Raw genomic sequence first — 26,664 nt, 5'->3', positions numbered from 1 at the left:
TGACAAACTGCCACTGTACCCCTCAGAAGATTTTAGGACATTGCTACGCACACCTGGCGATCCGTAAATGTGTCATCCTCAAATATTGTCTTAATTGCTGTTGTAAAACGATCATAGGTAAGCTGGTAAATTAATTCTAAGACTGAATGTACCATTTCTGCACTGACTACGCCATATTTCACAACAGATTAATGAAAATGATAGTGTTACAGAGGAAATAGTAACAAGTGGATTTGATATGTAATGGTTTATTTACATATTGTGTTTATTTACATAGCTACATACACTCTAAAATATGCTGGGTTCTTTTTTTAACCCAAATGCTGGGTTTAACCTGCTCGGTCATTTTATTTGGTTATTTTTAATATTTTTACCCAGTGCTGGGTAGGTAGTTTTTCTGTAACTCAGCTGCTGGGTCATCACGTTGGGTCAATGTAACCCAATGTTGGGTAGTCTGTGCCAAACCGGTTAAAACTGGATAAATTTGTCAATGGTCATTTTCTGTTTTGTTCTGAGAGAAAATGTCCTGAGGAGAAACTTCCTGAATTAAATTAAGGTTTGTATTATATTGTATTCCTATTAAATGATTACTGTGCAAAGAGGAAAATGTCTGTAGTCTCACATTTGACCTTTTTTGTTTACATATACGTCACAGCTAACGTCTGCTGGGAACGCTAGCTGAACAACAAGCCCAGGGCTGAAACATGACGCGACATCGCTGTCCACTGACTATAATAGGAGAGCTGTTGTGCTAGCGCACTAGCGTGGCGGCTGTGGTTGCACTATGCGTTTGACAGGTTCAAACTTAAATGTCTACTTTTCAAAAATAAATATATAAGATTGTCATTTAATGAACTGGAACTGATAGCAGTTTTCTTCCCGCAGATTCCCATTGCCTGCTGTTGCTGCTCCTATCACATCCTAAAACATTTACTAAATGTTTTTTAGTGTTTTATGACTGTAAAAGACTGACTTAAAAAATATTTTATATGAACTGTTCATGTCCTATATAAATATAACAGATATTTTAGAGTGCATTTTTATTATGTAATATGAAAAACCTTCAAAATCAAATTGACTGACCCAGCACTTTCAAAAAACAACCCAGCTAATGGGTTAATGTGTGAAACCCAACAAGCTCTGTAAAAATAACCCAGCATGTGTTCTGTCCAATATTTACCCAGTTCTGGGTTGCCAAATAACCCAGAAATTGTTGTTTTTTTTTAGAGTGCAATTGCACAATACTATAAGATACATGTTTTAAATATAGTTTTTTTAATAACCCACGAAACACTGATCACCACAATGGTAAACACAAATTTTCAATAAAACATTGACATCTAAACCTCGGTTAATCCTCAAAAAGAACTTCTGCTGAGATCTTGAGAGATTTGTCTTCTTTTATCTTCAGTTATGTTCAGGCTGTGTGGCTTTAGTGCTCATTTTCTTAGAGAGCAAGCATGAAATCACATTGTAACATTGGTTCATTACCATTGATTTTTGGATGAATAAAAAAAAAAAAAAAATCAACATTAATTGCGGGTGCAAACGTGATGTTGATTCAATGCAGTTGATACATTAAAATTGTTTTGATGGTTGCTTGCTATCTGGGGTAGATCACTGGATCATCTGGTTTATCTGCAGTGGAGTAGATCACTGGATCATCTGGTTTATCTGCAGTGGAGTAGATCACTGGATCATCTGGTTTATCTGCAGTTGAGTAGATCACTGGATCATCTGGTTTATCTGCAGTGGAGTAGATCACTGGATCATCTGGTTTATCTGCAGTGGAGTAGATCACTGGATCATCTGGTTTATCTGCAGTTGAGTAGATCACTGGATCATCTGGTTTATCTGCAGTGGAGTAGATCACTGGATCATCTGGTTTATCTGCAGTGGAGTAGATCACTGGATTATCTGGTTTATCTGCAGTGGAGTAGACCATTGGATCATCTGGTTTATCTGCAGTGGAGTAGATCACTGGATTATCTGGTTTGTATGGGTGGAGTAGATCACTGGATTATCTGGTTTGTATGGGTGGAGTAGATCACTGGATCATCTGGTTTATCTGCAGTGGAGTAGATCACTGGATCATCTGGTTTATATGCAGTGGAGTAGACCATTGGATCATCTGGTTTATCTGCAGTGGAGTAGATCACTGGATCATCTGGTTTATCTGCAGTGGAGTAGACCATTGGATCATCTGGTTTATCTGCAGTGGAGTAGATCACTGGATTATCTGGTTTGTATGGGTGGAGTAGATCACTGGATTATCTGGTTTGTATGGGTGGAGTAGATCACTCGATCATCTGGTTTATCTGCAGTGGAGTAGATCACAGGATCATCTGGTTTATCTGCAGTGGAGTAGATCACTGGATCATCTGGTTTATCTGCAGTGGAGTAGATCACAGGATCATCTGGTTTATCTGCAGTGGAGTAGATCACTGGATCAACTGGTTTATCTGCAGTGGAGTAGATCACTGGATCAACTGGTTTATCTGCAGTGGAGTAGATTGTTGGATCATCTGGTTTGTATGGGTGGAGTAGATCACTGGATCAACTGGTTTATCTGCAGTGGAGTAGATCACTGGATCATCTGGTTTATCTGCAGTGGAGTAGATCACTGGATCATCTGGTTTATCTGCAGTGGAGTAGATCACTGGATCATCTGGTTTATCTGCAGTGGAGTAGATCACTGGATCATCTGGTTTATCTGCAGTGGAGTAGATCACTGGATCATCTGGTTTTTCTGCAGTGGAGTAGATCACTGGATCATCTGGACTTTCTGCCGTAGTGTAGATAGTGGTGGTGTGTTTGTTCTTGCACTGGAACTCACTGATTTCCTGATAATTATGGTCATTCCAGTCAACGTCCTGCAAAAGATCTCATGTTATCTTCCAAACCCTTACACATTTAAACATTGCACCATTATTTGTTATCATTAGCAGATATATGTTGAGTTTTAGATGCTGGTGAGCAAAGGAAAGACGTCCAGAGTCAGCAGCTTCAAACCAATGACCAACAAGCAGCTTTTACCAGCACTGACATTACAGCTGGTGTTTTCAAGAGCTCATAGATATAAGATCATCATCATCATCATCAACATCATCAACACTCACCTCTGCAGTGATTTCTGCTCTTGTATTCAAAGGCAAAAGCCCGAAAGAGCCTGTCAAAACATGAGGAATAAAGTTAGAAAGAGACGTGTGCTATGTCTTTAGATGAGCTCAATGCCTGACTTTCAACATCTTTTCCACAAGGTCAACCAGATCAAGACATTATTCTTTATTTAAACCCTGATGTATACAAAGTTTCTTCAAAAACACAGGGATAGTTTTCGTCCTGTCACTGCTCACAGTATTTATAACTAGCTGTATATAAAAGCAATAGACGTCTATGGGAAATCCCCATTTAGACAGCAACTGTAAGTAAATGTGGGTGCGTTTTAAACGTGCATCTAAATCTGACCTTGCTGGGAAAGTCCTGATTGCGTAACTCTTGGTGATTTCTTGCTCTTTCTCTGTTTGCAGAACACCATCAGCGCCATGAGGAAGATGATCACCATGATAACTAACCCGACACAGATGTAGATGACAGGTCCTGCATGTGAGACGGGACATGTTACACATTTAATTACTTTTAAACTGACATATAGATGCAACACACGCAAATATTCAAGAAATAGACAAAGAGCGATAGAGAGATGAACTGACCTTTTGAGGTGTGAGGATCTGTGTGACTCGTTCCGGTGGATTGTAGATTTGGTTCTGTTGTACTGAAATATGACGACAGTGTTTTTGAAGAAGGGCTGATGGCTGAAACCTCAGTGGTCTTGTTATCTGATGGATGACAGGAAAAAACAACTTAAAATCAATGTTTCTAAAACACTGGCACTAAATTCAACTTAAAATACATAAACATTCATTTGTTCAATTGTCTTTTGTAGAGCTGCTTTATAGCTGAAAATTAAATAATTGTATAATTGATTAACTTTGCAAACATTCAAACTGTTAATTTCCTGTTTGTGAAGCTGCTTTGAAACACGATTGTGACCTTATTTTATTTGATGACCAATTGCAGTTCCCTTGCAGTTGCACGCTAAATATAATCACTCACCCAGTTTAACCAGCAACACAATCTCTGAATAGACATCAGTTATAGCCCCATCAGTCTTATAAGTCCTCTCCACAGTACACCAGTATTGGCCTTCATCCGCTGTTCTCAGATCAGTGATGGTGACGGTGAAAACTCTGGCCGTCGTGTCGTCAGTCAGAGAGAATCTCTCGTCTTTAGCTGGAGATCCTGATTTAACCATGATGATTCTACTTCCATAGTTACACTTGCCTTTACAAAAATACTTTGAATTTGTTTCATATCCAGATTCATATGAGCATCTGATGTCAACTCTCTCTCCTCTGTGTCCTTTAACTATCTCTGGAGCACCAACAACAACAGCTGAAAACACAAATATAATTATATAGAGCTGTTCTGTGTGAGCAAGAGTCATAAGCAGACCAGAATAACTTACAGATATCATCCATATGAGTCTGATGATCATGTGATAACAGAGGAAAAACAAGAGAACATGTCAAACTCTGTGTAAAAGAGCTCAGAGTCTCAAACTCACCTGTACAGATACTGGAAAAGAGCAGCAGGACGTCCCACATGATGAAGTGTTTCGCTTAAATAAAACAACAAATTCTGTGTGACAAACGTTACGCTCGTTCTCTTCCGTACTGAGTGAACAGTGTGACGTCAGCAACTAAAATAACCATTTCCTTCCCCTTTCATCTCTTCAGCCACATCCAGCTCTACACGACATCTTAAAGAGCACATTTACTCTAAAAAACTTTACTCTTAATTTTTACCTTCACTAGTTCATTTTAAACGGTCTTGTGATGGACTAAAAGTAAAGATATTTTGTAACTGCTGTTCTAAATAGTTTCATACAGAGTATAAAACATGGATGGCGAGTTTGAAATCTGCTCAGAGCTGAACATTCACCTCAGAACCAAGTTATATGTCAAGTAAACAAAGAGAGTAATTCAAGTGAACAAGGTCAGTGAAACTAGTTCAATGAGTTCACTGTCTATTTGCAGCTGAAATCAGTCAAAATTAGTCATTTTAGATGGAGATGTACTATATTAAGAGTGACAGGAGCATGTCAGAGCTGTGTAGTATTTTACATCACCTTTAGAGGGCGAAATGTAGCTCTCCAATAGCTGCTCTCAGAGCTGGGTTGCCAAGTGTGTGGTTTCCCCGCAGAATTGGCAGAAGACAGGTCTGTACGCACCGTAAACACATGACGTTAAGATGAGGAAACAACACACTGCTGATTCTCATTATACTGTTAAATGAACAGTAACAAACTTATAACTTTGATTAGTTGGAATATTTAGAATATTGTAATATTGTAAATATAGTTGTTATATTGAGTGACTGAAGTGAAACTGCAACGGTAAACCTCAACTCTTCAGAAGGAAACGCTTCTCTTTACGGTTGATCTCAAACTAAGTTAACCACATGAAAGCTGATATGTGCATCATTTTAGGTTTATACAGTAGCTAAAATGTGTCCCAACAAATGTTTAAACCAATTTCCTTTCAAAGAGTGATCATGTGATCAAAGATGGTTAACCACATGTTTTCATCTTCCAGGAATTGTGTACAGATCCTTGCAACATGGGGCCGTGCATTATCATGCTGCAACATGAGGTGATGGTCTGTGCATTCAAAATGCCATAAATAAAATGCACCTGTGTTCGTTGTCCATAACATACGCCTGCCCATACCATAACCCCACCGCCACCATGGGCCACTCGATCCACAACGTTGACATCAGCAAACCGCTCACCCACACAACGCCATACACACGGTCTGCCAACTGCCCTGTACAGTGAAAACCGGGATTCATCCGTGAAGAGAACACCTCTCCAAAGTGCCAGACGCCATAGAATGTGAGCGTTTGCCCACTCAAGACGGTTACGACGACGAATTGCAGTCAGGCCGAGACCCCGCTGAGGACGACGAGCATGCAGATGAGCTTCCCTGAGACGGTTTCTGACAGTTTTTGCAGAAATTCTTTGGTTATTGTGGCAGGATGATAATGCACAGCCCCATGTTGCAAGCATCTGTACACAATTCCTGGAAGCTGAAAACATCCCAGTTCTTGCATGGTCAGCACACTCACTGGACATGTCACCCATTGAGCATGTTTGGGATGCTCTGGATCGGCGTATATGACAGTGTGTTCCAGTTCCTGCCAATATCCAGCAACTTCACACAGCCATTGAAGAGGAGTGGACCAACATCACACAAGCCACAATCAACAACCTGATCAACTCTATGTGAAGGAGACGTGCTGCACTGCGTGAGGCAAACGGTGGTCACACCAGACACTGAATGGTCTTTGGACCATCCCAATACAGTAAAACTACACAGAGTGGCCTTTTGTTGTGTCCAGCCTAAGGCACACCTGTGCAATAATCCTGCTGTCAAATCAGCGTCTTGATATGCCACACCTGTGAGGTGGATGAATTATCTCGGCAAAGGAGAAGTGCTCACTAACACAGATTTGTGAACAATATTTGAGAGAAATAGGCCTTTTGTGTACATTGAAAAAGTCTTAGATCTTTGAGTTCAGCTCATGAAAAATGAGGGCTAAAACAAAAGTGTTGCGTTTATAATTTTGTTCATTGTATTAGGCAGCAAGTGAACATTTTGTCCTCAAAGTCGATGTGTTAGAAATAGAAAAAATGGGCAAGCGTAAGGATTTGAGCGAGTTTGACAAGGGCCAAATTGTGATATTGGCTAGACGACTGGGTCAGAGCATCTCCAAAACTGCAGCTCTTGTGGGGTGTTCACGGTCTGCAGTGGTCAGTCTCTATCAAAAGTGCTCCAAGTGCATGTGCGTGGCTTACCTGGGGAACACATGGCACCAGGTGCACTATGGGAAGAAGGCAAGCCGGAGGCAGTGATGCTTTGGGCAATGTTCTGCTGGGAAACCTTGGGTCCTCCATCCATGTGAAGTAATCCATGTTACTTTGACAAGTACCACCTACCTAAGCATTGTTGAGACCATGTCCAGCCTTTCATGGAAACGGTATTCCCTGGTGGCTGTGGCTCTTTCAGCAGGATGAGTTTGCTGAATGTTTATTCTGAATGTATCAATATCTCAGAGTATAATCAAAATACAACTTGACTACTAATACTATCCCTTTCTGTTCACTAATTGACCTGTCGCTAAAACCCGAAAACCACCACAGGCCAATCGTGGCTTAGCAACCGTAACTAGGCACGGAAGGTCTGTCAAGCTTTCGAGCGAGGGAAACATGCCGAATCGTTGTGCTTATGGATTGTGCAAATCTGATAGCCGGTATCCTAAAAGTTTGGATGGTGGGGTGGAATTTTTTCCCTTCCCCAAACCTAAAACCCAAGGGGAGAAATGCCGAGCATGGATCAAGCAGTGTGGGAGTATATATATTTATATATAAAAATATAAGCATATTTTTGCATTGCAAAGTGGTCAGGCTAATAATGTCTTGTGTTTATCCCACAAGATGTATGGATAAGCTGTTTGATTTAGAATTATTAGATTATTTTCTAATTAAGTTTCCCAAAGATAAGTTTCCCATTTGAATGGTCAGCTTATGGGGACCTATAGGACCGATAGGCTTTGGCTTCAATTTTCATGAAATTATTCTCTAATCAGGTGCATATTATGTCTTGGATATATCCCTCGAATGCATACTGCAGTCACTTTTGTCTTGCTCTCTCAGATATTTCACCTGTTCGCCAAAAATGACTAATTATGTTCTTGAGAATGTCTGACACCGGCGCATACATACTGTAATAGACGGGCCAGGCGCGAAAGCTTGTTAGGCATAGCAACAGTAACTAAGGAGGGCAGGGCTTAGTGAACGACTAATTGATAAAGATAATAAAGAAGTAAACCTAATGTTAAGATAATGTTGTTTGCATTTATCTACTTTTTTGCTCCATGTTTTTTATTACTTCTATATTATATATGTTCTACATTATTCCTTTCCTGTAGCTCAAACAGTAGAGCATGGCGCTAGCAACGCCAAGGGTTCGATTTTCAGGGAAAGCAAGAACTGAAAAAATATAAAATGTATACCTTGAATGCAATGTAAGTCGCTTTGGATAAAAGCGTCTGCCAAATGCATAAATGTAAATGTAAATTATTTTTTCTAAACATGGTTATTAATAAAACGTTATGCAATAGTTAATGATAGACATACATTTAGTCTGTAAATACTAAATTAATTTATTTAATCTTTTAAAATCAAAAACATAATTATGAGTATTATTCATACGATCACTGTCTTGTCATTATTTGCCTTGCTACCTCCTACTTCTGGTTGTAAACGGCAGCCGACATCCGGTTTTAGTAGCAGCAACTTCCTGCTGCCGGTTTTTCATTGAGCCTCCTCTTAACCTGCTTGAAAACAGTATTTTGCAATTGTGTTTGATTATGCTAATGACCCATACAATATACATTCACCTTTAAATCAGAAAATGAAAGTTTTACATCAGGTTGAAAATGGTCCTGTCTGAAGACAGAGATGACAATATAAGAAAGATTTGTTCAGAGTCCGGTTTTATTTTATATCACTTTTGACATGCAAAATTCAAAAGCAGCTTTACATAAAATCATGATTATACCACTCGATTTATTATTGTTACGATGCCTTTATGACATTTATTGGATCTTTTAAGTTTGAGAGGAATGACTTTAAATGGAGGGACAGAAATCCCTCCGATTTCATAAAGAATATCTTCATTTGTGTTTGGAAGTTAAAAGAAAAATGACATGATGGTGAGTATGTGATGACAGAGTTTACATTTGTGGTAGCCTACATTTTTTTTCATGTTCGGTGTGAAAACGCCTCTCAGTTTTGACCAGGAAATTATCTGTGAATTCACCAACCACAACCCGTTTCCTGTCCTATCTGTTTCTGCTCTGTCTTTAATATCTGTGAGTGCTTTCTGTTGCCCTTTTTATACTAGTACATTATATTATATAAATAATTATTGATATTTATTAACGAAAGGCACAGCACAAGATAGGTGAGGAAGAAACACAGTCCAAACAAAAGGGCAGGGCACACAGGAGAACAGGCTGGTCGGGATGAGGCAGCTCTAGATGCTAAGGCAACATATATGTCCATATATCCATATATGGAGACAAGGCAGCGGCTCAGGGAACCAGAGGCTCAGCTCTTGGCGAAGGAACTGCAGAAAAACCAGACTGGCTGTCAGGTCAGGAGAGTCAGCGACCAGGGGGACCCAGGAAGCAGGGCAGGAACCAACACGAGACGAAAAACAAGAGCAAATCAGGGTTGCCGCGGGGTTTTAAAAAATCTTAAATTTCAAAATCTAAATTTTAGGCCTTAAAAAGTCATTGAGTTCTAGGTCTTAAATAGTTTTAAACAGGTCTTAAATTATCCTACGTCCATGAAACGCTACCTCTAATGCTCATTGAAATGCTCCCGTAGCGCTTTTGTGTGTGTGTGTTTATTCCGGGCCTTTGTAGCTCTTTCTTTCGCTGGTCCTACTATAGCTCGCTGTATTACAACTACAAATGAGACCAGCATGCCTCTTATATTGCAGCCAATCAGCTTTCATGTTATTGGCGCCGGTCTCTTTCGGATTGTACCACAGACGCATTAAACGGATTTTATTCTTTAGCTTCAGTTCACCAGTTCACGCGATCGTGAAAGCGTAGGTGAATCTTTCTCACCTGCCATCTCGCATAATGATCAAACAAAAGTATGATACGTCCGAGAACACTAAAAAGAGTTATTAAAAAGCGATGTAAACCACAAACTCAAATCGGTAGACACACAGACCGATGTCAGAATGGCTGTGGATTTTGTGCACGCGTTTGCCGCCTGTCAGTTTGCGCGAGTGTACCGAATGTGTCTATTTCCAGGCTTACTCTTGAATGCTCATATACACATTCATATCCCTTGTTCTTATTGGCGGTTATGTCTTGACTCTTGAGTAAAAAAGGGACGTGTGTCAGTATTGGATCTGCACATTACTGTAGTTCTTAAAGTGAAAGCGTACTAATATAGCTTATACCCGCTCCTGTCTGTGTGTTAATGTTAAAAAAACAACAACAGGGAAAAAACGGTACTTCAACTTAAAGCACTGTTTGTATCCGTATCTTTAGGTTGTATTTATTTGTCCTATTGTAATTGGTTAATAAGTTCTTATTTTATTAATGACCATTTACTTGAGAACTTTCTACTTATATTAAGCAATTGCTTACTTGTAAGATTTTGGTCATATTTCCCACCCCAGCGATAATGTTATTAAAGCTAGATAGCACACCACTGGACCCTAGAGCCTTTTTTTGTAATACCAAACAAGATTCATTGTTTTATTGTCATGTGTGACTATTGTGCATCTAATATGATAAATGTGGCATCCTATGAAAAAAACAACAAAACTGGAAATGACCACCACAAAACTTTGATTTCAGAAGGAGTGAAAAAATTTTATAAATAAATAAAAAAATATATATATATATATTATATGAATATATATATATGAAATCCTGAGATTGAGCGATGAGGAAGTGCAAGTTTACTAATACTTTGTTCAATTTGAATAAGTTAATTTGCTTTGCAAGTAATTTTGTGATTCTGCATTTCCTTTGTACGTTTTTTTATTGTGTGATATAGGTCTTAAATTTAATTCATAATGGTCTTAAAAAGGTCTTAAAAAGTCTTAAATTTGACTTGGTGAAACCTGCAGCAACCCTGGCAAATAAAAACTGGCTCAACTCAAGCATATCAGGGCAACAAGGACTAAACTAAGGTGGCATGGTAACGGGAAATAAGGAGGCAGGATGAGAGGAGCACATGGTCAACACAGACAAAGAAACATTTAACAAAGATAAAACAGACAAGTTGATAGTTACTCCCCACCCCAATGGATGCCCCCCACTGGGTGAAGGAGTCCAAGGGGGCTCTGGGATAATCAGGCCAAAGGAGGTACCAACTGGGAGGTCAAGTGGGGAGTAAAACTTGGAGATCCAGAGTAGCCAGGAAACACAGGGGGAGGGACTTGTAGGATGGACAACTGTCCAGGGGGATTGTTCAGGGCTGACCATGGAGGTGCCGGCTTTGAGAATCCATAAGAGCCAGCTGACACAGAGGGTGGGATGGGAGGGGTTTGGGTATTAATAGTGGCACTTCTGGAAATGTCATGACCGAAAGGACAAGATCCCGGATACAGGCGGCTGAAATGAGTTTTCTCCACAGGGTGGCTGGGCGCTCCCTTAGAGATAGGGTGAGAAGCTAAGTCACTCGGGAGGAGCTCAGAGTAGAGCCGTTGCTCCTCCACATGGAGAGGAGCCAGCTGAGGTGGCTCGGGCATCTATATCGGATGCCTCTTGGACGCCTTTCCAAGGAGGTGTTCCAGGCACGTCCCACCGGGAGGAGACCCCGGGGAAGACCTAGGACACGCTGGAGGGACTATGTGTCCCGGCTGGCCCGGGAACGCCTCGGGGTGCCCCTGGAAGAGCTGGAGGAAGTGGCTAGGGAGAGGGAAGTCTGGGAGTCTCTGCTTAGACTGTTGCCCCCGCGACCCGGCCCCGGATAAGCGGAAGATAATGGATGGATGGATGGATGGATGGATGGAAGTATGGGTTCGCTCCACTGGCTGGGCTTGGTGTCTGGGGCAGATTCAGGAATGCTCTCCAGGGCTGCAAGGACAGACGCTGGACTCGACTCTGGGGAGCTCTCAGGGGCCGCTGAAATGACCTCCGGGGCTTCATTAACAGATTCTGGGACTGACTCAGGGATAAAACTCTCTGGACTTGTGGTTTTCACTCTCTGGAACGGACTAAAATGCTAACTCGTTTCTGCGATTTGGCCTACAAAGTGATGTCATACCTGCGCCACTCTATATCCATCATGCCCTGAGGGTACGTGAGGAGTTTCGGCTCAGCGCCACCAAGTGTTGGAGAATAAAGGAACATTTATGAATGGTTCAGAATGTTTTGACCGTCACCAGTTTGATATCAAGCTGAATGATACCCAATTTCCCAATGTCAGTCATTTAAAATCTAGTATTAAAGGTGCCCTAGAAAGAAAAATGTAATTAACCTTGCCATAGTTAAATAACAGGAGTTCAGTACATGTAAATCACATACAGTGAGTCTCAAACACCATTGCCTCCTCCTTCATATATAAATCTAATTTGTGAAAAACACCATGGTAACACCGAGAATGATGCAATCGTCGGGATCATTAATATGTACGGCCCCAACATTTGCATATGCCAGCACATGTTCACTGTGAGGCGAAACTGCGCAGCCGTATAACAAGCGGCACGCGAGGATAGCGAACATGGCAGATCATGGAAACAAATGTTATGTTCCAGGCTGTGCAGGGGATGTAGTTTATTTATAATCGGATACCGCGACAATTTAATTCAAAGTTGTTAGTTTGCTCAGCCCATTTCACCACGGACAGTTTTTCAAACCTGGGACAATATAAAGCAGGCTTTGCTCAGCGTCCGACACTGAAGAAAGGGGCAATTCCAACCGTATACCTGCAAGCAGTAAGTAGTGATTTTATCCACTTCTTGACTGTCTAAACGATTTCTGATTAAATTGAAAGTTTCTTAGAGAGACAACATTAACGATATTATCCCCGTTGTTGTCCAGATCCAACGCAAGATGCTAGTACAGTATCAATAGGATAATCCAAGTAGTTTACATAACTAAATAATATGTCTAATGACAAAGGTTAATATTATTTCATGCCAGTGTTGTCATAAATTACAAAATACAACCGTAGATACGTAACGTACTACGTTAGTTTAGTTGCTTACACATAGCTCACTCGATCCTTCTAGCTAACGTCACCTTCTCCACCATTTAAGTTGAAACGATAGTAATTTGATAAGGCTTCTAGTCAATTTGTTAATAAAATCAGTACTCTACTGTCAAACTCAAACGTTGCTGTACAAACAACATATTTAAGCGCTACCCAGTTCAGTGTGTGATTCAAAGTGAAGAAGCTATCATTGTAAAATCATACAGGGACACATTACAATAATTAAAATGTTTTTACAATGCTAAAAAAGTTATGACTGCTGATGTGTATATTTAATGCTATATGCTATCGTTTAGGCTGAAGTTCTGGTATGGACGTAATGTTGCAGGTTCCTAATTAAAATAAAGACTTAATTTATCATTCAGAAGCGTTCATTTCCAATCTCAAAACATGTTGTTGTTCCTCAAAATCTGCATCTTCGTCAGAAACAGGCTCAAACAAATAAGGATGAATGCCTAATCTCTCCATTGTCATTGAGCCGCGCAGTGAAACAGCCAATCAGAGTAGAACTCTGCATTAATATTCATGACCCTTCCAAATAAGGCAAAAACAGACCATTTCATCCTGGGGAAGATTTCTAGAGTTGTAAATGGACCTGTAAGACCATATCTGGACAATTATTGACCTTAAATAAGCCATATACCCTCTATGTATATACCAGAGAACGATTTAAAATGTTGTTTCAAATCATTCTTGGGCACCTTTAATATGCTGTATTGTTTGAGAGCAATAGGATATTATTAGGAAATTTGGGTTTGTGTCATCCGCAGCATGTCCTGAAGGAGCCTGAGAAGATATAAAGGAGACATGTAGTGTTTTATGCATTATCTTGGCAAAGCTACTGCCTTTTGCACCTGAACTTCTTCACGGTGATGCTCTGATGCTTTCTTAGTCACTCATTCTGACTCTTTTGTGTATTAACCCGTAAATCACAGCATTCTGCTATATTTGACATTTCTATTAGCTGAACTGTAGATGAGGAGTACGAATTACAAAGAATATTGAATTGTGTGTAATTTTTACATTATTTTTTATTTGTTAGTAACTTTTTTGGTTAGTAATAGTATACACTCTATATAATACTGATAACAGTAACAAGAAAAGTGTCAAAAATATCAATTCAGTATAGATTCTACCAGATTTAATTTTTACATGGAACATCAGTCACAAAGTCTGTGGACAGTCTTTTTCTGTATCGCTGAATATATCGGACCCTCGTCTGTTGTGATGTTTTGTGGATGTGTTGCTGTTGTGTAGATCAGTTCTGTCCTGCTGTCCTCTGTTGCTTCAGGCGACTTTATATTGGCATAATAATCACAGTCTGTATCTGTCACCTGATTGGTTGAGTGGGCGTGACCAGGGTTTGAATCCGGCTGCTGATTGGTTACTGTGGCGTAAACAATAGAATTGTTGTTGAGATGTGATGCAGGCGTCTGATTGGATGAAGGTGCAGGCGTCTGATTGGATGAAGACGTTACCGCGGCGGCGTCTGTGTTTGGAATCTCTTCATACATGCAGTCAGTCTGAAAAACAACACATACTCAATAATTTAATAGTTGATATAAATAATCCTCTCTGTTAAAAACAGGTAAAGATTTTAACACTCACCTCTGTGTTGTACTGCACATTTGTAGCTGAAGAGAAAGAAAAGACTGAGTCAAATCAATTCAAACACTAAAAACAGGAATTTAAAGCCACAGACAAACTGTACCTGTCCCACTTTTCCTCTTCCTCTTTTTCAGGATGAGGAACGTTCCAGAGCACAGAATCAGAACCAGCAGAACCAAACCCAGACCACCAGCAACAGAAGACAGGCCTGTACGCACCGCTAAACACATGATGTTAACATGAGAAAACAACACTGCTGATTCTCATTATACTGTCTAACAAACTTATAATTCATATCCATCATTTTGATTATTGTCCTCTTAAACATATAGTAATATTGTAAATATTTAGTTGTTATATTGTGTATATCTTCTCTTTACGGTTGATCTCAAACCAAGTTAACCACATGAAAGCTGAATGTGTCTCAACAAATGTTCAAACCAAATTCCTTTCAAAGAGCGATCATGTGATCAAAGATGAGGCCGTTGCATTATGGGTAATGTATGTAGTTTGTGTACTTACTAGAGTTATGCTGATAGATTTCCTCTGTAGTATTTCCTGTTCTTGTTCCTATTGTTTCACTTTCTGTTTGATGAGTCACTGACGGAGAGAAACACTATTGATGAGCCGCTCATGTGATGATATAATCACAGTAGACAAACACACATAACACTGTTGCTGCATATGAACGGAGGATGTGTTTTCTGTTCATCACACTGATGACTGATAATCACATTACATTAGAAGACACTCGTTTTTCGCATGAAAAACACAAATGAAGTAAAGCTGCGCTCATGTGACGCTGCTATTACTGTCATTAAGAGATGATTTTTAAACTGAAACTGCTAAAGAAAACTCTGGCTGTAAAATGGAGTCAGACATTCAGTTTTACATTTGATTCATGTGATGATGAACTTGATCTCTGACTATCAATCAAAGCCATGGTTCTTTTTACATGAAGTCAAATGAGAGAAGTTGGAGATCTGATGAAATTTGATGAGTTTCCTAGCTGGTGCAAGTTTGAGGAAGACATGAACTGTGCAGTGGGAACTTACTGGAAACATGAAATTACAGGAATTGCATCATGATCATATGCAGGCAGTGGTAAAAAAGCAAATTACAAATACTCTCGTTACTGTAATTGAGTAGTTTTTCTCAGGAATTGTACTTTATGAAGTAGTTTAAAAACAGTGTACTTTTACTTTTACTTGAGTACAGTTTAAGTGCTGTATCGGTACTTTTACTGTGCTACTTTTCCTAAACCTGCCGTCACTACATTATATGTTTTCCTGTCAACGTGATTGGCTAAGACGAATTATCAGTTCTGGGACTTTTCTTTTTTTTACGTAAAATTGTTAATGTACAAGCTTTGCAACCTTTTTTAATTAACCGCAAGAAAACCTCTACAGAATGGTTGTCATAAATGTTGCCAGATTATTGGTTGCTTTCTCAAATATTACATGGCTCTATTTTTAGTGCTAGCAGTCAAAATATTAAAATATTAAAATAAATTAAAATCTCATTTTTTTTGTCCTTACTGAGAATCATCCATAAAAAAGTAAGCTACATTTTTAATTTGCAGGGTATAAGGTGGAATAACATTCATAGCACACTACTCACTAGTCTTGAGTACTTTTAAAAGGGCTACTTTTTACTCCTACTTTGAGTAGTGTTTAGGACAGGTAGCCTACCTTTACTCTACTAGCACTACATTTTTTGACAAGTAACAGTACTTTTGCTTGAGTCTGCTTTTTCAGTACTCTTTCCACCCGGGGTATGTAACATCAGAAATGTGTGTGAAAGCTTTGATATCTCTGTTTTTAATATAATCAGACTAACTATTAATGTTTTGATGGAAGTTATGAAAACTTATGTAAACACAGTAACTTCTCATTAACAATATTTTCAAATGAGTAAAGATGTGAGCGAGTGTATCAGTGTGAGTGCAGGTACCTGTGCTGGTGTGTTCAGTGTGTGTGTGTGTGTGTGTGTGTGTGTGTGTGTGTGCAGATACCTGTGCTGGTGTGTTCAGTGTGTGTGAGTGGTGTGTGTGTGTGTGTGTGTGTGTGTGTGTGTGTGTGTGTGTGTGTGTGAATGCAGGCACCTGTGCTGGTGTGGTCAGTGTGTGTGTGTGTGTGTGTGTGTGTGTGTGTGTGTGTGTGTGTCTGTGAGTGAGTGAGTGAGTGCAGGTACCTGTGCTGGTGTGTGAGTGAGTGAGTGAGTGAGTGAGTGTGTGTGTGTGTGTGTGTGTGTGTGTGTGTGTGTGTGTGTGTGTGTGTGTGTGTGTGTGTGTGTAGGTACCTGTTCTGGTGTGGTCAGTGTGTGTTTGTGTGTGTGTGTCTGTGTGTGTGTGTGTGTGTGTGTGTGTGGGGGTACCTGTGCTGGTGTGGTCAGTGTGTGTGTGTGTGTGTGTGTGTGTGTGTGTGTGTGTGTGTGTGCAGGCACCTGTACTGGTGTGGTCAGTGTGTGTGTGTGTGTGTGTGTGTGTGTGTACCTGTGCTGGTGTGCTCAGTGTGTGTGTGTGTGTGTGTGTGTGTGTGTGTGTGTGTGTGTGTACCTGTGCTGGTGTGGTCAGTGTGTGTGTGTGTGTGTGTGTGTGTGTGTGTGTGTGTGTGTGTGTGTGTGTGTGTACCTGTGCTGGTGTGGTCAGTGTGTGTGTGTGTGTGTGTGTGTGTGTGTGTGTGTGTGTGTGTGTGTGGGCATGTTTTCGTGAAATATCAGGACACAAATGTGTATAATGACATGGGTATGACATAGGTATTACAAAAAGAGGGTGAAATATGAGGACGTTACCCATGTCCTCACTTTTCAAAATGCTTATAAATCACAGAATGAGTTTTTTTCACAGAAAGTGAACTGCACAGTCTCCTGTGAGGGCTAGGTTTAGGGACAGGGGCAGTGTGTGTGTGTGTGTGTGTGTGTGTGTCAGTGTAAGGGGATAGAAAATACGGTTTGTACGGTATAAAAACCATTACGCCTATGGAATGTCCTCACATTTCACAAAAACAAACGCGTGTGTGTGTGTGTGTGTGTGTGTGTGTGTGTGTGTGTGTGTGTGTGTGTGTGTGTGTGTGTGTGTGTGTGTGTGTGTGTGTGTGTGTGTGTGTGTGTGAGTGAGTGAGTGCAGGTACCTGTGCTGGTGTGTGTGTGTGTGTGTGTGTGTGTGTGTGTGTGTGTGTGTGTGTGAGAGTGTGTGTGTGTGTGTGTGAGTGTGATTGTGTGTGTGTGTGTGTGTGTGTGTGTGTGTGTGTGTGTGTGTGTGTGTGTGTGTGTGTGTGTGTGTGTGTGTGTGTGTGTGTGTGTGTGTGTGTGTGTGTGTGTGTGTGTGTGCTTGTTTATGTGATTTATGAGGACACAAATTTGTATAATGACATGGGAATTACACTGGTATTACAACATCAAAGTGGTTTATGAGGACATTTCAAATGTCCCCGTAAATCAAATCGCTTTAAAAACATATTAAACAATGTTTTATTAAAAATGTAAAAATGCAGAATGTCTCCTGTGAGGGTTAGGTTTAGGGGCAGGGGCAGTGTAGGGGGATAGAATATACAGTTTATACAGTATAAAAACCATTACGCCTATGGAGAGTCCTCATAATGCTGTTGCACCAACGTGTGTGTGTGTGTGTGTGTGTGTGTGTGTGCAGGTACCTGTGCTGGTGTGGTCAGAGCTGGTGGTTGTGAATCGATGAATGGTGGATGTTGAGATCTGGACAGGTCTTGTTTTCTTTGGAGCTGAGAAGAGCAGACACGCAGAAACAAATATATTAATAACACAATCATTAACTACATGAAGCATAAACATGAATGATGATGCAGATTGTAGTTTAATAATGAATATCAGGCACCTCTGATCACATTCAGCTGGATTTGATGGTAGTGTTCATATCCAGTTCTACAGCCGTACGGTCCAGCATCTTCCATCCTCAGGTCACTGATGGTCACTGTGAATGATCTGATCTGACGTTTATCCTTCAGTGAGAATCTGCCACTGGTCTTTACACCATCAGATTGCAGGATAAGGACACTGTCTCTGTAAACTCCTTTGTAGAAGTATTTGTAATAGTTTTTATATCCTTCTGTATAAGGGCATGTGATGTTCACTCGTCGTCCCTCCGTTCCTGTCACTGTAATGTCCACAGACAGTGAACTGCTCACTGCACACACACACACACACACACACACACACACACACACACACACACACACACACACACACACACACACACACACACACACACACACACACACACACACACATTACATATATTAATATTAGATAATAAACAGGTTTAGTAGAGATCTTGAGCACTTACCCGTCAGCAGAAACACACAAACTGTCAGCAGGAACTTCATTTCTTCATCAGTTCAGTAAATCAGTCTGAAACTCTCAGCAGTTCCTCACAGCACTTTCTGAAACTCAAACACCAATAAAACTGCTCTCATCTGTCGGCGGAGAGTAAAATAATACGCTTGTTTCTCGTCTCAGGTGATGTATGTCAAATACGATTCAGTGACCGTGTGAAACGCTTCCACGAGGCATTAGGTGTGAAAACGCCTCTCAGTTTTTAGCTGTGAATTCACCAACCACAACCCGTTTCCTGTCCTCTCTGTTTCTGTTCTGTCTTTACAGTTTTTTCTGATTGCTTAAGCATATTTTTTGTAACTATTGGCTATTTTTGCAAAACTCTACACACAAATAAGAAAACCTTTCACCCAATTATCAAAACATTGTAGTTCTCTTGCAAAAGCGAACACAGCTAGATTAACTCTTCACACCTTCGTAAAAATGGTGTTTTCGTATCAAACAGTAAACACAAGCCATCATCTACTAAGCACACAATGTGCCAACTACACACTGATGGTATGAATACAAAACACATCTGGCTTTTGCTTTCTCTGTGTACAGTGTCAATTTGAGGACATACTTTTGTCATAGTGTCATGTAAACATACAAGGACCCAAACATCAAGTATTGGTGTTTATTCACACTCATCAAAACCAAGACAAAGTCAGAACAACATAATAGTAATTTTACAAAAAACAAAACAAAAAAAAACACACAAAAAAAAATTCTGCCTACATCATGTCGTCTTTCTGGGTCCGGCCACAAAATTTCGTCCACATCGCATGTGATATCCTCCAGTCCAAGGCACCGGGGAAAATATCTCCTTGAATGCCGTATCCAGGCCTGACAGGATGCCTGGTCAATATCTCCACATGCCTCCTCCATTGCCTGTAAAAGGGCCACCTGTTGATGAGGATGACGGTCGTACACTTTCCAGCGCCAGGATGAGAAGAACTCCTCGATGGGATTTAAGAATGGAGAGTATGGAGGGAGGTTGAGGGCCATGAAGAATGGGTGGTCTGTAAACCAGTTGCGGACCAAAGCAGCCCTATGGAAACTAACATTGTCCCATATGATGACATATCGGGTATGCTCTGGTCTCTGAACAGTGAGCATGTCATGTAAGGTGTCCAGGAATGCAATAATGTGTGCAGTGTTGTATGGGCCTATGGTTGCATGATGGTGAACAACACCATTTGGCTTATAGCTGCACACATGGTTATGTTACCACCACGTTGTCCTGGGACATTGATGATGGCACGTGTCCAATAATGTTCCTGCCACGTCTCCTGGTTTTACTGAGGTTAAAACCGGCCTCATCTACAAAAAGTAGCTCATGTCCCATGGCATCTGCTTCTAGTTCCATCACTCTCTGGACAAGACAAAACAAATGCAACACATCAGGCCCATGCACAGCACTACACTATGCACTTCCAAATTCAGAACCAATGAACTATAGCTTACCTGCACATAGTCATATCGCAGTTGCTTTACATGTTCTGTGTTTCTCTCGAAAGGAACTCTGTAAATTTGCTTCATTCTTATTCTGTGGCGCACAAGTACACGACTTAGTGCAGAAATGCTTACACTGTGTGCTTACACTGTATTTTGAAAGATGGTGTCATTATCAATTATGCGCTGCTGTATTTCGCGCAGTCTTATTGCATTATTGGCAATCACCATGTTCACTATATGGGTCTCTTGCTCTGGAGTGAACATTCTTCCTCTGCCCCCAACATCTGGACGTCTAGCAATTCTGTAAAGTAACAATTTCAGTATTTTTGCATGTATGGTACTGTTGTGTTTCTCATTAGAGTATGGCAGTGCTACAAAGTACTTACCGATTCTCATTTCGAAATGTCCTAATGATGCTTGCCACAGTGTAGCGGCTCAAATTAGGCTGAACCCGTTGGCCAGCTTCCCTCAGTGTCATCCTATGGTTGATGACATGGTCCACTACTGTAGCTCTGATGTCATCACTTATTCTATTTCTTACTCTTCTTACCCTTCCTCTTTCCCCTCCTCATCCTCTTCTTGCTCCTCCTTGTCCTCTTCCTCTAACTTCCTCTAACCCTCTCGCTTCTTCAACTCCACGTCCTCTTCCTCCTACTTCTTCACCTCCGCGTCCTCTTCCTCCTACTTCTTCACCTCCGCGTCCTCTTCCTCCTCTTCCTCCTACTTCTTCACCTCCACATCCTCTTCCTCCTCCTATTCCTCCTACTTCTTCACCTCCGCGTCCTCTTCCTCCTCCTATTCCTCCTACTTCTTCACCTCCGCGTCCTCTTCCTCCTCCTATTCCTCCTACTTCTTCACCTCCACGTCCTCTTCCTCCTCCTCTTCCTCCTACTTCTTCACCTCCACATCCTCTTCCTCCTCCTATTCCTCCTACTTCTTCACCTCCGTGTCCTCTTCCTCCTACTTCTTCACCTCCGCGTCCTCTCCCTCCTACTTCTTCACCTCCACGTCCTCTTCCTCCTCTCCCTCCTACTTCTTCACCTCCACGTCCTCTTCCTCCTCTTCCTCCTACTTCTTCACCTCCACGTCCTCTCCCTCGGCCTCCTCTGATTCTCACTCTTCTCACTCTTAGTGCTCCTTCCATTGTACTCCACACAGACAGCTTAAGTTGGCAAAATAGTGTTAATGATAGCAATACATGTGTATATTTTTGCTAGGAGTGTGTTGGAAATTTGGTAATTGAGTGTAAGCAGTGAGTTGTGTTTAAAGTTCTGCAAAAAGAGTGTTGTGCAGTGAATTGTGCCTACAGTTTTGCAAAGTGTGTGTTACAAAATTGCAAACTGAGTGCAAAGCAGTGTTTGTGCTTTTAGTTTTGCAAACTCAGTGAGTGGTTTTGCTATACGTATTAATAGTTTTAGAAATTGTGCTACAAGAATCACGATTAGCGCTTAAGCATTCAGAAAAAACTGTAATATCTTCAAGTACTTTTCTGTTTCCCTTTTTATAATACAAAATAATTTTTTTAAATGTATTTCAAAACATGTATTATGGAAAAAATCAAACATTTTAAGGAAACAATCCTTGCCAAAGCGATTGAAAATGTAAAAGCATTGAGGAGAATAAGAAATGCTGGTTAGGGTTATTTTCTGTGGTAATCGACAGCATGGACAAAAACACTGGCGTTTACAGAAACTGTAAATAATATTTCATATATTATAAGATTAAGATCTCTCCATCATATGAGCTCTGAGAGAAGCGTTGCATTGTGGGAAATGTAGTGTGTGTTTAGCTGAAGCCTCAAAGCTCTTCCTTTGGCTGTAGTTTCACTTCCTGTTTGGCAAGTGTGTGCCAAAGACATCTCATGTTTAATTGAAGCAAAAAGCCTCCTAGTGTTATGTCGATAAAGTTATTCTTTAGCATTAGCATCTCAATAGAAATTGAGACTTTTGAAACCTCCTGGAGCCCCTAAGGATGTGTTTCGGTCTGCTTCTGTATGAGCTGCTGTTGTTGGCTCATTTGCTGTGACACAGATCTTAACACACGGCCACAGCTGAGCAGATCGGCCCAGTGACTGGGATTCAACGCTATAGCCGGATACAACTCTGGCAGCTGAGACAATATGCTGATCGAATCTCACTGGAATTGCAGAGAAAATGTAGAGAGTGAAGTAGGAGTGCGGCCGAAGGTCCAAACGGCTCTCCAAGCAACTATCACAGCTTCTCTCGGTATGTATGGTGTGTGTGGTGTTGTTATGGCAGTGTGTGGGGTGTGTTGATCGATAGTGAAGGCCCTGACTGAAACCAGGGTTGCCAACTCTCACGCTTTCAGGCTCTGTCTCACGCTCTCACGCTGCCCAACTTAATCTCACGCGCGAAATACAAACAATAAATAGCGTTTTGGCGCTAATATGGCATAACAGTTAAAGCCAGAGTGTTGAGGAGTTGCACATGCTCTCTAATCTCCCGGCGGCGCGCGGTCACGAGCTTCATGAGCTCTCAATACTTCTAGCGCTGTGTCAATACATTTGAATGGCTTGATACACAACAGCTCCACTTTACAGGTGTTTGCAGCAAGTTTTGGTAAAAAGTTCAGCATAGTGTGCATTGATTATTACATCAACCATATAGGATTGTTTTATAATGGAGAGTGATGGAGATGCAACATTGTTAACATTAATGTTAATGTTTTTTATGGTATTTAGCCCTCAAGTATTCCTTACTCATTGCTCACACTCATACTCATTGATGGTCAAATGTGACCATACACCTTAACTATTTTTCAATTGAATAAATGTTCTATATTTTAGTTCATTAATATGTATTGAATATTTTGAGATATTTTGGTACTAAATACTATTTGTGCAATAATTATGGTCCATTAATGACCACTTCAAATATTTTTCTTCTAATATTTTTATTATTTATATTACAATTAGTATAGTAATTAAGGTTAAATTAGAGAATTCTTATTCAAAGAGGCAAATTAGAGTCATTTTGTGGCTCGAAAAATAATAATTTCCATTTGTAATGCCATTACCCACTGGTGCCTTTATGGCTCTTTAATCAATATACATGTATCTAATGTAGTTGCTCAAAAAAGTATTGCAGTTTTGCATTTTAATAAATATTTAGATATGATCAAACACTAGATTTCTCTAAATGTGAAATTTTAAAATGTTAATAACGTACATATCCTTATTTCCTCTTAGTAGGCTATGAATTGATACTGAAATCGGAATCAATATACCGTCATACACCGTCAGCCTCAACCTATATAACGTATACCTCAACACACACACACCCCCTCCTCCCAAAAAAAGAAAAGAAAATCTCAGTCCAACCTGATCTTAAAAGTTGGCCACCCTGCTGAAACCCCACGGTACGCTACTGCATTTACGTAAATGAGAGATGGTATCTCTGGGGATATCAAACTTTTGTCCTTGTCATTATGACATTTTTTACCTCCCTAGGGAGTTTGGACAATTTTTTTATTGCTATTGTTTATATTTATAAATAGGCAAATTTCCGGGCTGTGGCAGATGTTAAATATGATCAGTTTGGTTGGAAAACATTGCACCAGACGTTCATAAATTCATACTTGAGAATTTGCATATACTGCCCCATTTTTATCAACATATTACTATATTACCGAGGAGAAAGGGTTCTTGATTTGTGCTTTGGTAATAAGAATGCATTCAAGGGGTACTCAAAATCCCCCTTAAGAGATTTAGACCACAATGCTATTCATTTAGTTCCTCTTTATAAACAGCGGCTTAACTGAGCAAGCAACCATACTGATATGGAACGAGGAATCTTAGAGGATGTTTTGACTGTACATCATGGGACGCTTTCAGAGACACTAGATTAACTAAACATGTTGTGACAGATTTGTCACATCAGTTCTTTGTTTTGCACTTTAAACTAAACTATATACAGATATAACACTGCCACAATTATTACAATAAAAACATAAGACCAAATCAAGTCATGAAGATGAATCTGATCTTTGTGAACTCTATAATGAACAGACAAGACAAGCTTGATTATGACACACGTTCAGTAAAACGATGAACATGATGAGAAGAATGAAGACGATGGTATCAGAATTGAAACGGTAAGTATACTCAGAGAAGACAAGCACAGATGACGTTTAAACATTTATTGAAATGCAGCAGAGGAGAACAAACAAACAGGTAAGTGAATATGACTTTTAGCTGGTGAACGGTATTATCAAATGAACGAATCAGTCTCTTATCTTTGCAGGTTGGTTGGGAGGTCGTGAGTCCAGGATGGAGGGACACACACACACTTCAGTTGCTGCCGGGAGGTGAAGTCCAGGTGACGATGGAGATGGATGACGGATTGGAGATTCTCAGGAATAACAAGGGAGAATAACGAAGACCACTGGGATCAGGAAGTTGCACATGTAAGGTCTTACAGCGTCTGTAATGAGACCAGGCAATGTGTGCAACTGAGGTGTGGGCTTAAATGCAGACTGATGGCAGTGCTGATGGGGAACATGTACAGGTGATTAGTACTCTGGAGATGGTGAACGCTGGGCTGGCCTCTGTCTGAAATCACCCCTATACCCTTTAAATAGGACACTATTTGAGAGGACAGCCATATACGATGTACGATGGCCATGTACGAATGTACAGCTGATGTACGCTCAGCAGCTAGAGAATACCCATAATGCACTGTGAGAGTCGTGCGCTGAATGAATTCAGTAGATGACGCTGGACTTGACTCTGGGGAGCCCTCAGGGGCCACTGAAATCACCTCGGGGGCTGCATTAACAGATTCTGGGACTGAATCAGGGATTAAACTCTCTGGACTTGTGGATTTCACTCTCTGGAACGGACTAAAATGCTAACTCGTTTCTGCGATTTGGCCTACAAAGTGATGGCATACCTGTACCACTCTATATCCATCATGCCCTGAGGAGGTTCGGCTCAGCGCCACCTAGTGTTGGGGAATAATGGAACATTTATTTTTTTTTGCCTATAACTTCAGAATAGTTTGACCTTTTCCCCATGTCAGTCATTTAAAATCTAGTATTAATATGCTGTATTGTATGAAAGCAATAGGATATTATTAGGAAACTTGGTTTGTGTCACCCGCAGCATGTCCTGAAGGAGCCTGAGAAGATATAAAGGAGCTGTGTAGTGTTTTATGCATTATCTTGGCAAAGCTACTGCCTTTTGCACCTGAACTTCTTCACGGTGATGCTCTGATGCTTTCTTAGTCACTCATTCTGCCGCTTTTGTGTATTAACCCATAATCGCTGCGTGCTCTATACACAAGAGGAGAAATACAACATAGCCTCCTAGTGCATGGTAGTGGTATTAAACTGAAAAACCACAGTAACAAGTTCTGTGCGGTTACATAGTAACAATAAACAAGTTCTTAACCAAATATCTAAAATAATGTTGCCAGGAGAGCAAAGGAACAGAAGAAGAGAGCAAGCCCCCAATGCATGAGCTTTGCCAATATTTATAAGTTCATATCAGATCAGGAAGATGTTAATCATGTCAGAAATATCTCTTCTAAGGATCTGCTCTGACCTCTGGTTGTATATTCTGCAAGTGTAGCTCAACACTGTGGTTTTAACACTATAGAAGCAGCAAGAGTCAAACAAGTATTTACACCATGGCTGGACGTTATGCTAAACTTAAACCGATACCAGCCTTTGCAGGGTCGCTTTTTAGAGAAGTGAAAGCAGAATTTAGACATGTACTTTGTCAAAGCGGAGGTCTGGTTTGAACAGCATATATGAGTATGTCATGAATTAATTACTATAAGTATATTACTATGTTTGAAAGGACTAATAAGGAAATAGCATTAGAAGAATTGAGGCGAATAAGAAATGCTTGTTTAGGGTTATTTTCAGTGATATCGCAGCGGACATTCAAACTGATTTTTAATAATGAACATATGACTGACCTGAAGGAATATGCTAAATCTGAATGTGAAGCGGTCATAGCCGTGTTTTATCGTGAATAAAACACAGCTATTGACCAATCAGAATCAAGGACTGGAACGAACCGTTTTATAAATAAGAATAAAACATCATCAGCATGCGCTAGTGGTAAACAAAGAGCAAGATGAATCACACTTTGGTAAATGTGTTTTTTATGTGCGCTGAGAAAAAGAGGAGGAAGAGAAAGAGGAGAATATGATGCGGTCATGGCTTGGGAAGAGAGGTGAACTTGGCATGCCAATTTTGCAAATGCAGCTTGAGGTAAGACATTTTAAGTTTTAGCAGCATGTCGTGTTGACCGATATGCCATTTCATGTTGCATTTGGCTAGTCATTAGAGACAGGTCGCAGCAGCAAACACACTTACCCCTTTTCCACCAGAATGAACCGGGTGCTAGT

The 26,664-nt window shown here is 40.4% G+C and overlaps 2 protein-coding genes across 2 annotated transcripts; both read right to left on the bottom strand.

Moving 5' to 3' along the window:
* Positions 1-235: 235 nt before the first annotated feature.
* LOC307123105 (CMRF35-like molecule 8) lies at positions 236-4,754 on the bottom strand. The gene is made up of 6 exons (XM_079811497.1): positions 4,628-4,754; positions 4,117-4,455; positions 3,714-3,839; positions 3,469-3,600; positions 3,120-3,169; positions 236-2,873 (listed from the first exon to the last, which is right to left on the bottom strand). The coding sequence occupies exons 1-6, from the start codon at positions 4,665-4,667 to the stop codon at positions 2,478-2,480; spliced, it is 1,083 nt and encodes a 360-aa protein (XP_079667623.1). The 5' UTR covers positions 4,668-4,754; the 3' UTR covers positions 236-2,477.
* A 9,163-nt stretch (positions 4,755-13,917) lies between these two features.
* LOC307123128 (uncharacterized protein) lies at positions 13,918-19,102 on the bottom strand. The gene is made up of 7 exons (XM_079811534.1): positions 18,801-19,102; positions 18,333-18,641; positions 18,136-18,219; positions 15,005-15,082; positions 14,586-14,702; positions 14,483-14,508; positions 13,918-14,397 (listed from the first exon to the last, which is right to left on the bottom strand). Exons 1-7 carry the CDS (start codon positions 18,838-18,840, stop codon positions 14,035-14,037), a joined length of 1,017 nt encoding a protein of 338 aa, XP_079667660.1. The 5' UTR covers positions 18,841-19,102; the 3' UTR covers positions 13,918-14,034.
* Between the last annotated feature and the right edge of the window lie 7,562 nt (positions 19,103-26,664).

This window comes from Gobio gobio, assembly GCF_949357685.1.
Source record: "Gobio gobio genome assembly, chromosome: 3".
Classification (NCBI taxonomy): Eukaryota; Metazoa; Chordata; class Actinopteri; order Cypriniformes; family Gobionidae; genus Gobio; species Gobio gobio.
Note: the sequence above shows the minus strand (reverse complement) of the source record. Positions and strands in the feature narration are given on the sequence as shown.

Excerpts from the sequence above, each read along its gene's own strand:
- LOC307123105 (XM_079811497.1), bottom strand. The coding sequence starts at position 4,667 with ATGTGGGACGTCCTGCTGCTCTTTTCCAGTATCTGTACAG. Across the intron at positions 3,840-4,116 it reads TGTGTTGCTGGTTAAACTGG|ATAACAAGACCACTGAGGTT; the intron begins GTGAGTGATTAT and ends GTCATCCATCAG. Across the intron at positions 2,874-3,119 it reads GAGCAGAAATCACTGCAGAG|GACGTTGACTGGAATGACCA; the intron begins GTGAGTGTTGAT and ends GATCTTTTGCAG.
- LOC307123128 (XM_079811534.1), bottom strand. The coding sequence starts at position 18,840 with ATGAAGTTCCTGCTGACAGTTTGTGTGTTTCTGCTGACGG. Across the intron at positions 18,642-18,800 it reads TTGTGTGTTTCTGCTGACGG|TGAGCAGTTCACTGTCTGTG; the intron begins GTAAGTGCTCAA and ends GTGTGTGTGCAG. Across the intron at positions 14,703-15,004 it reads AATCTATCAGCATAACTCTA|CGGTGCGTACAGGCCTGTCT; the intron begins GTAAGTACACAA and ends TCATGTGTTTAG.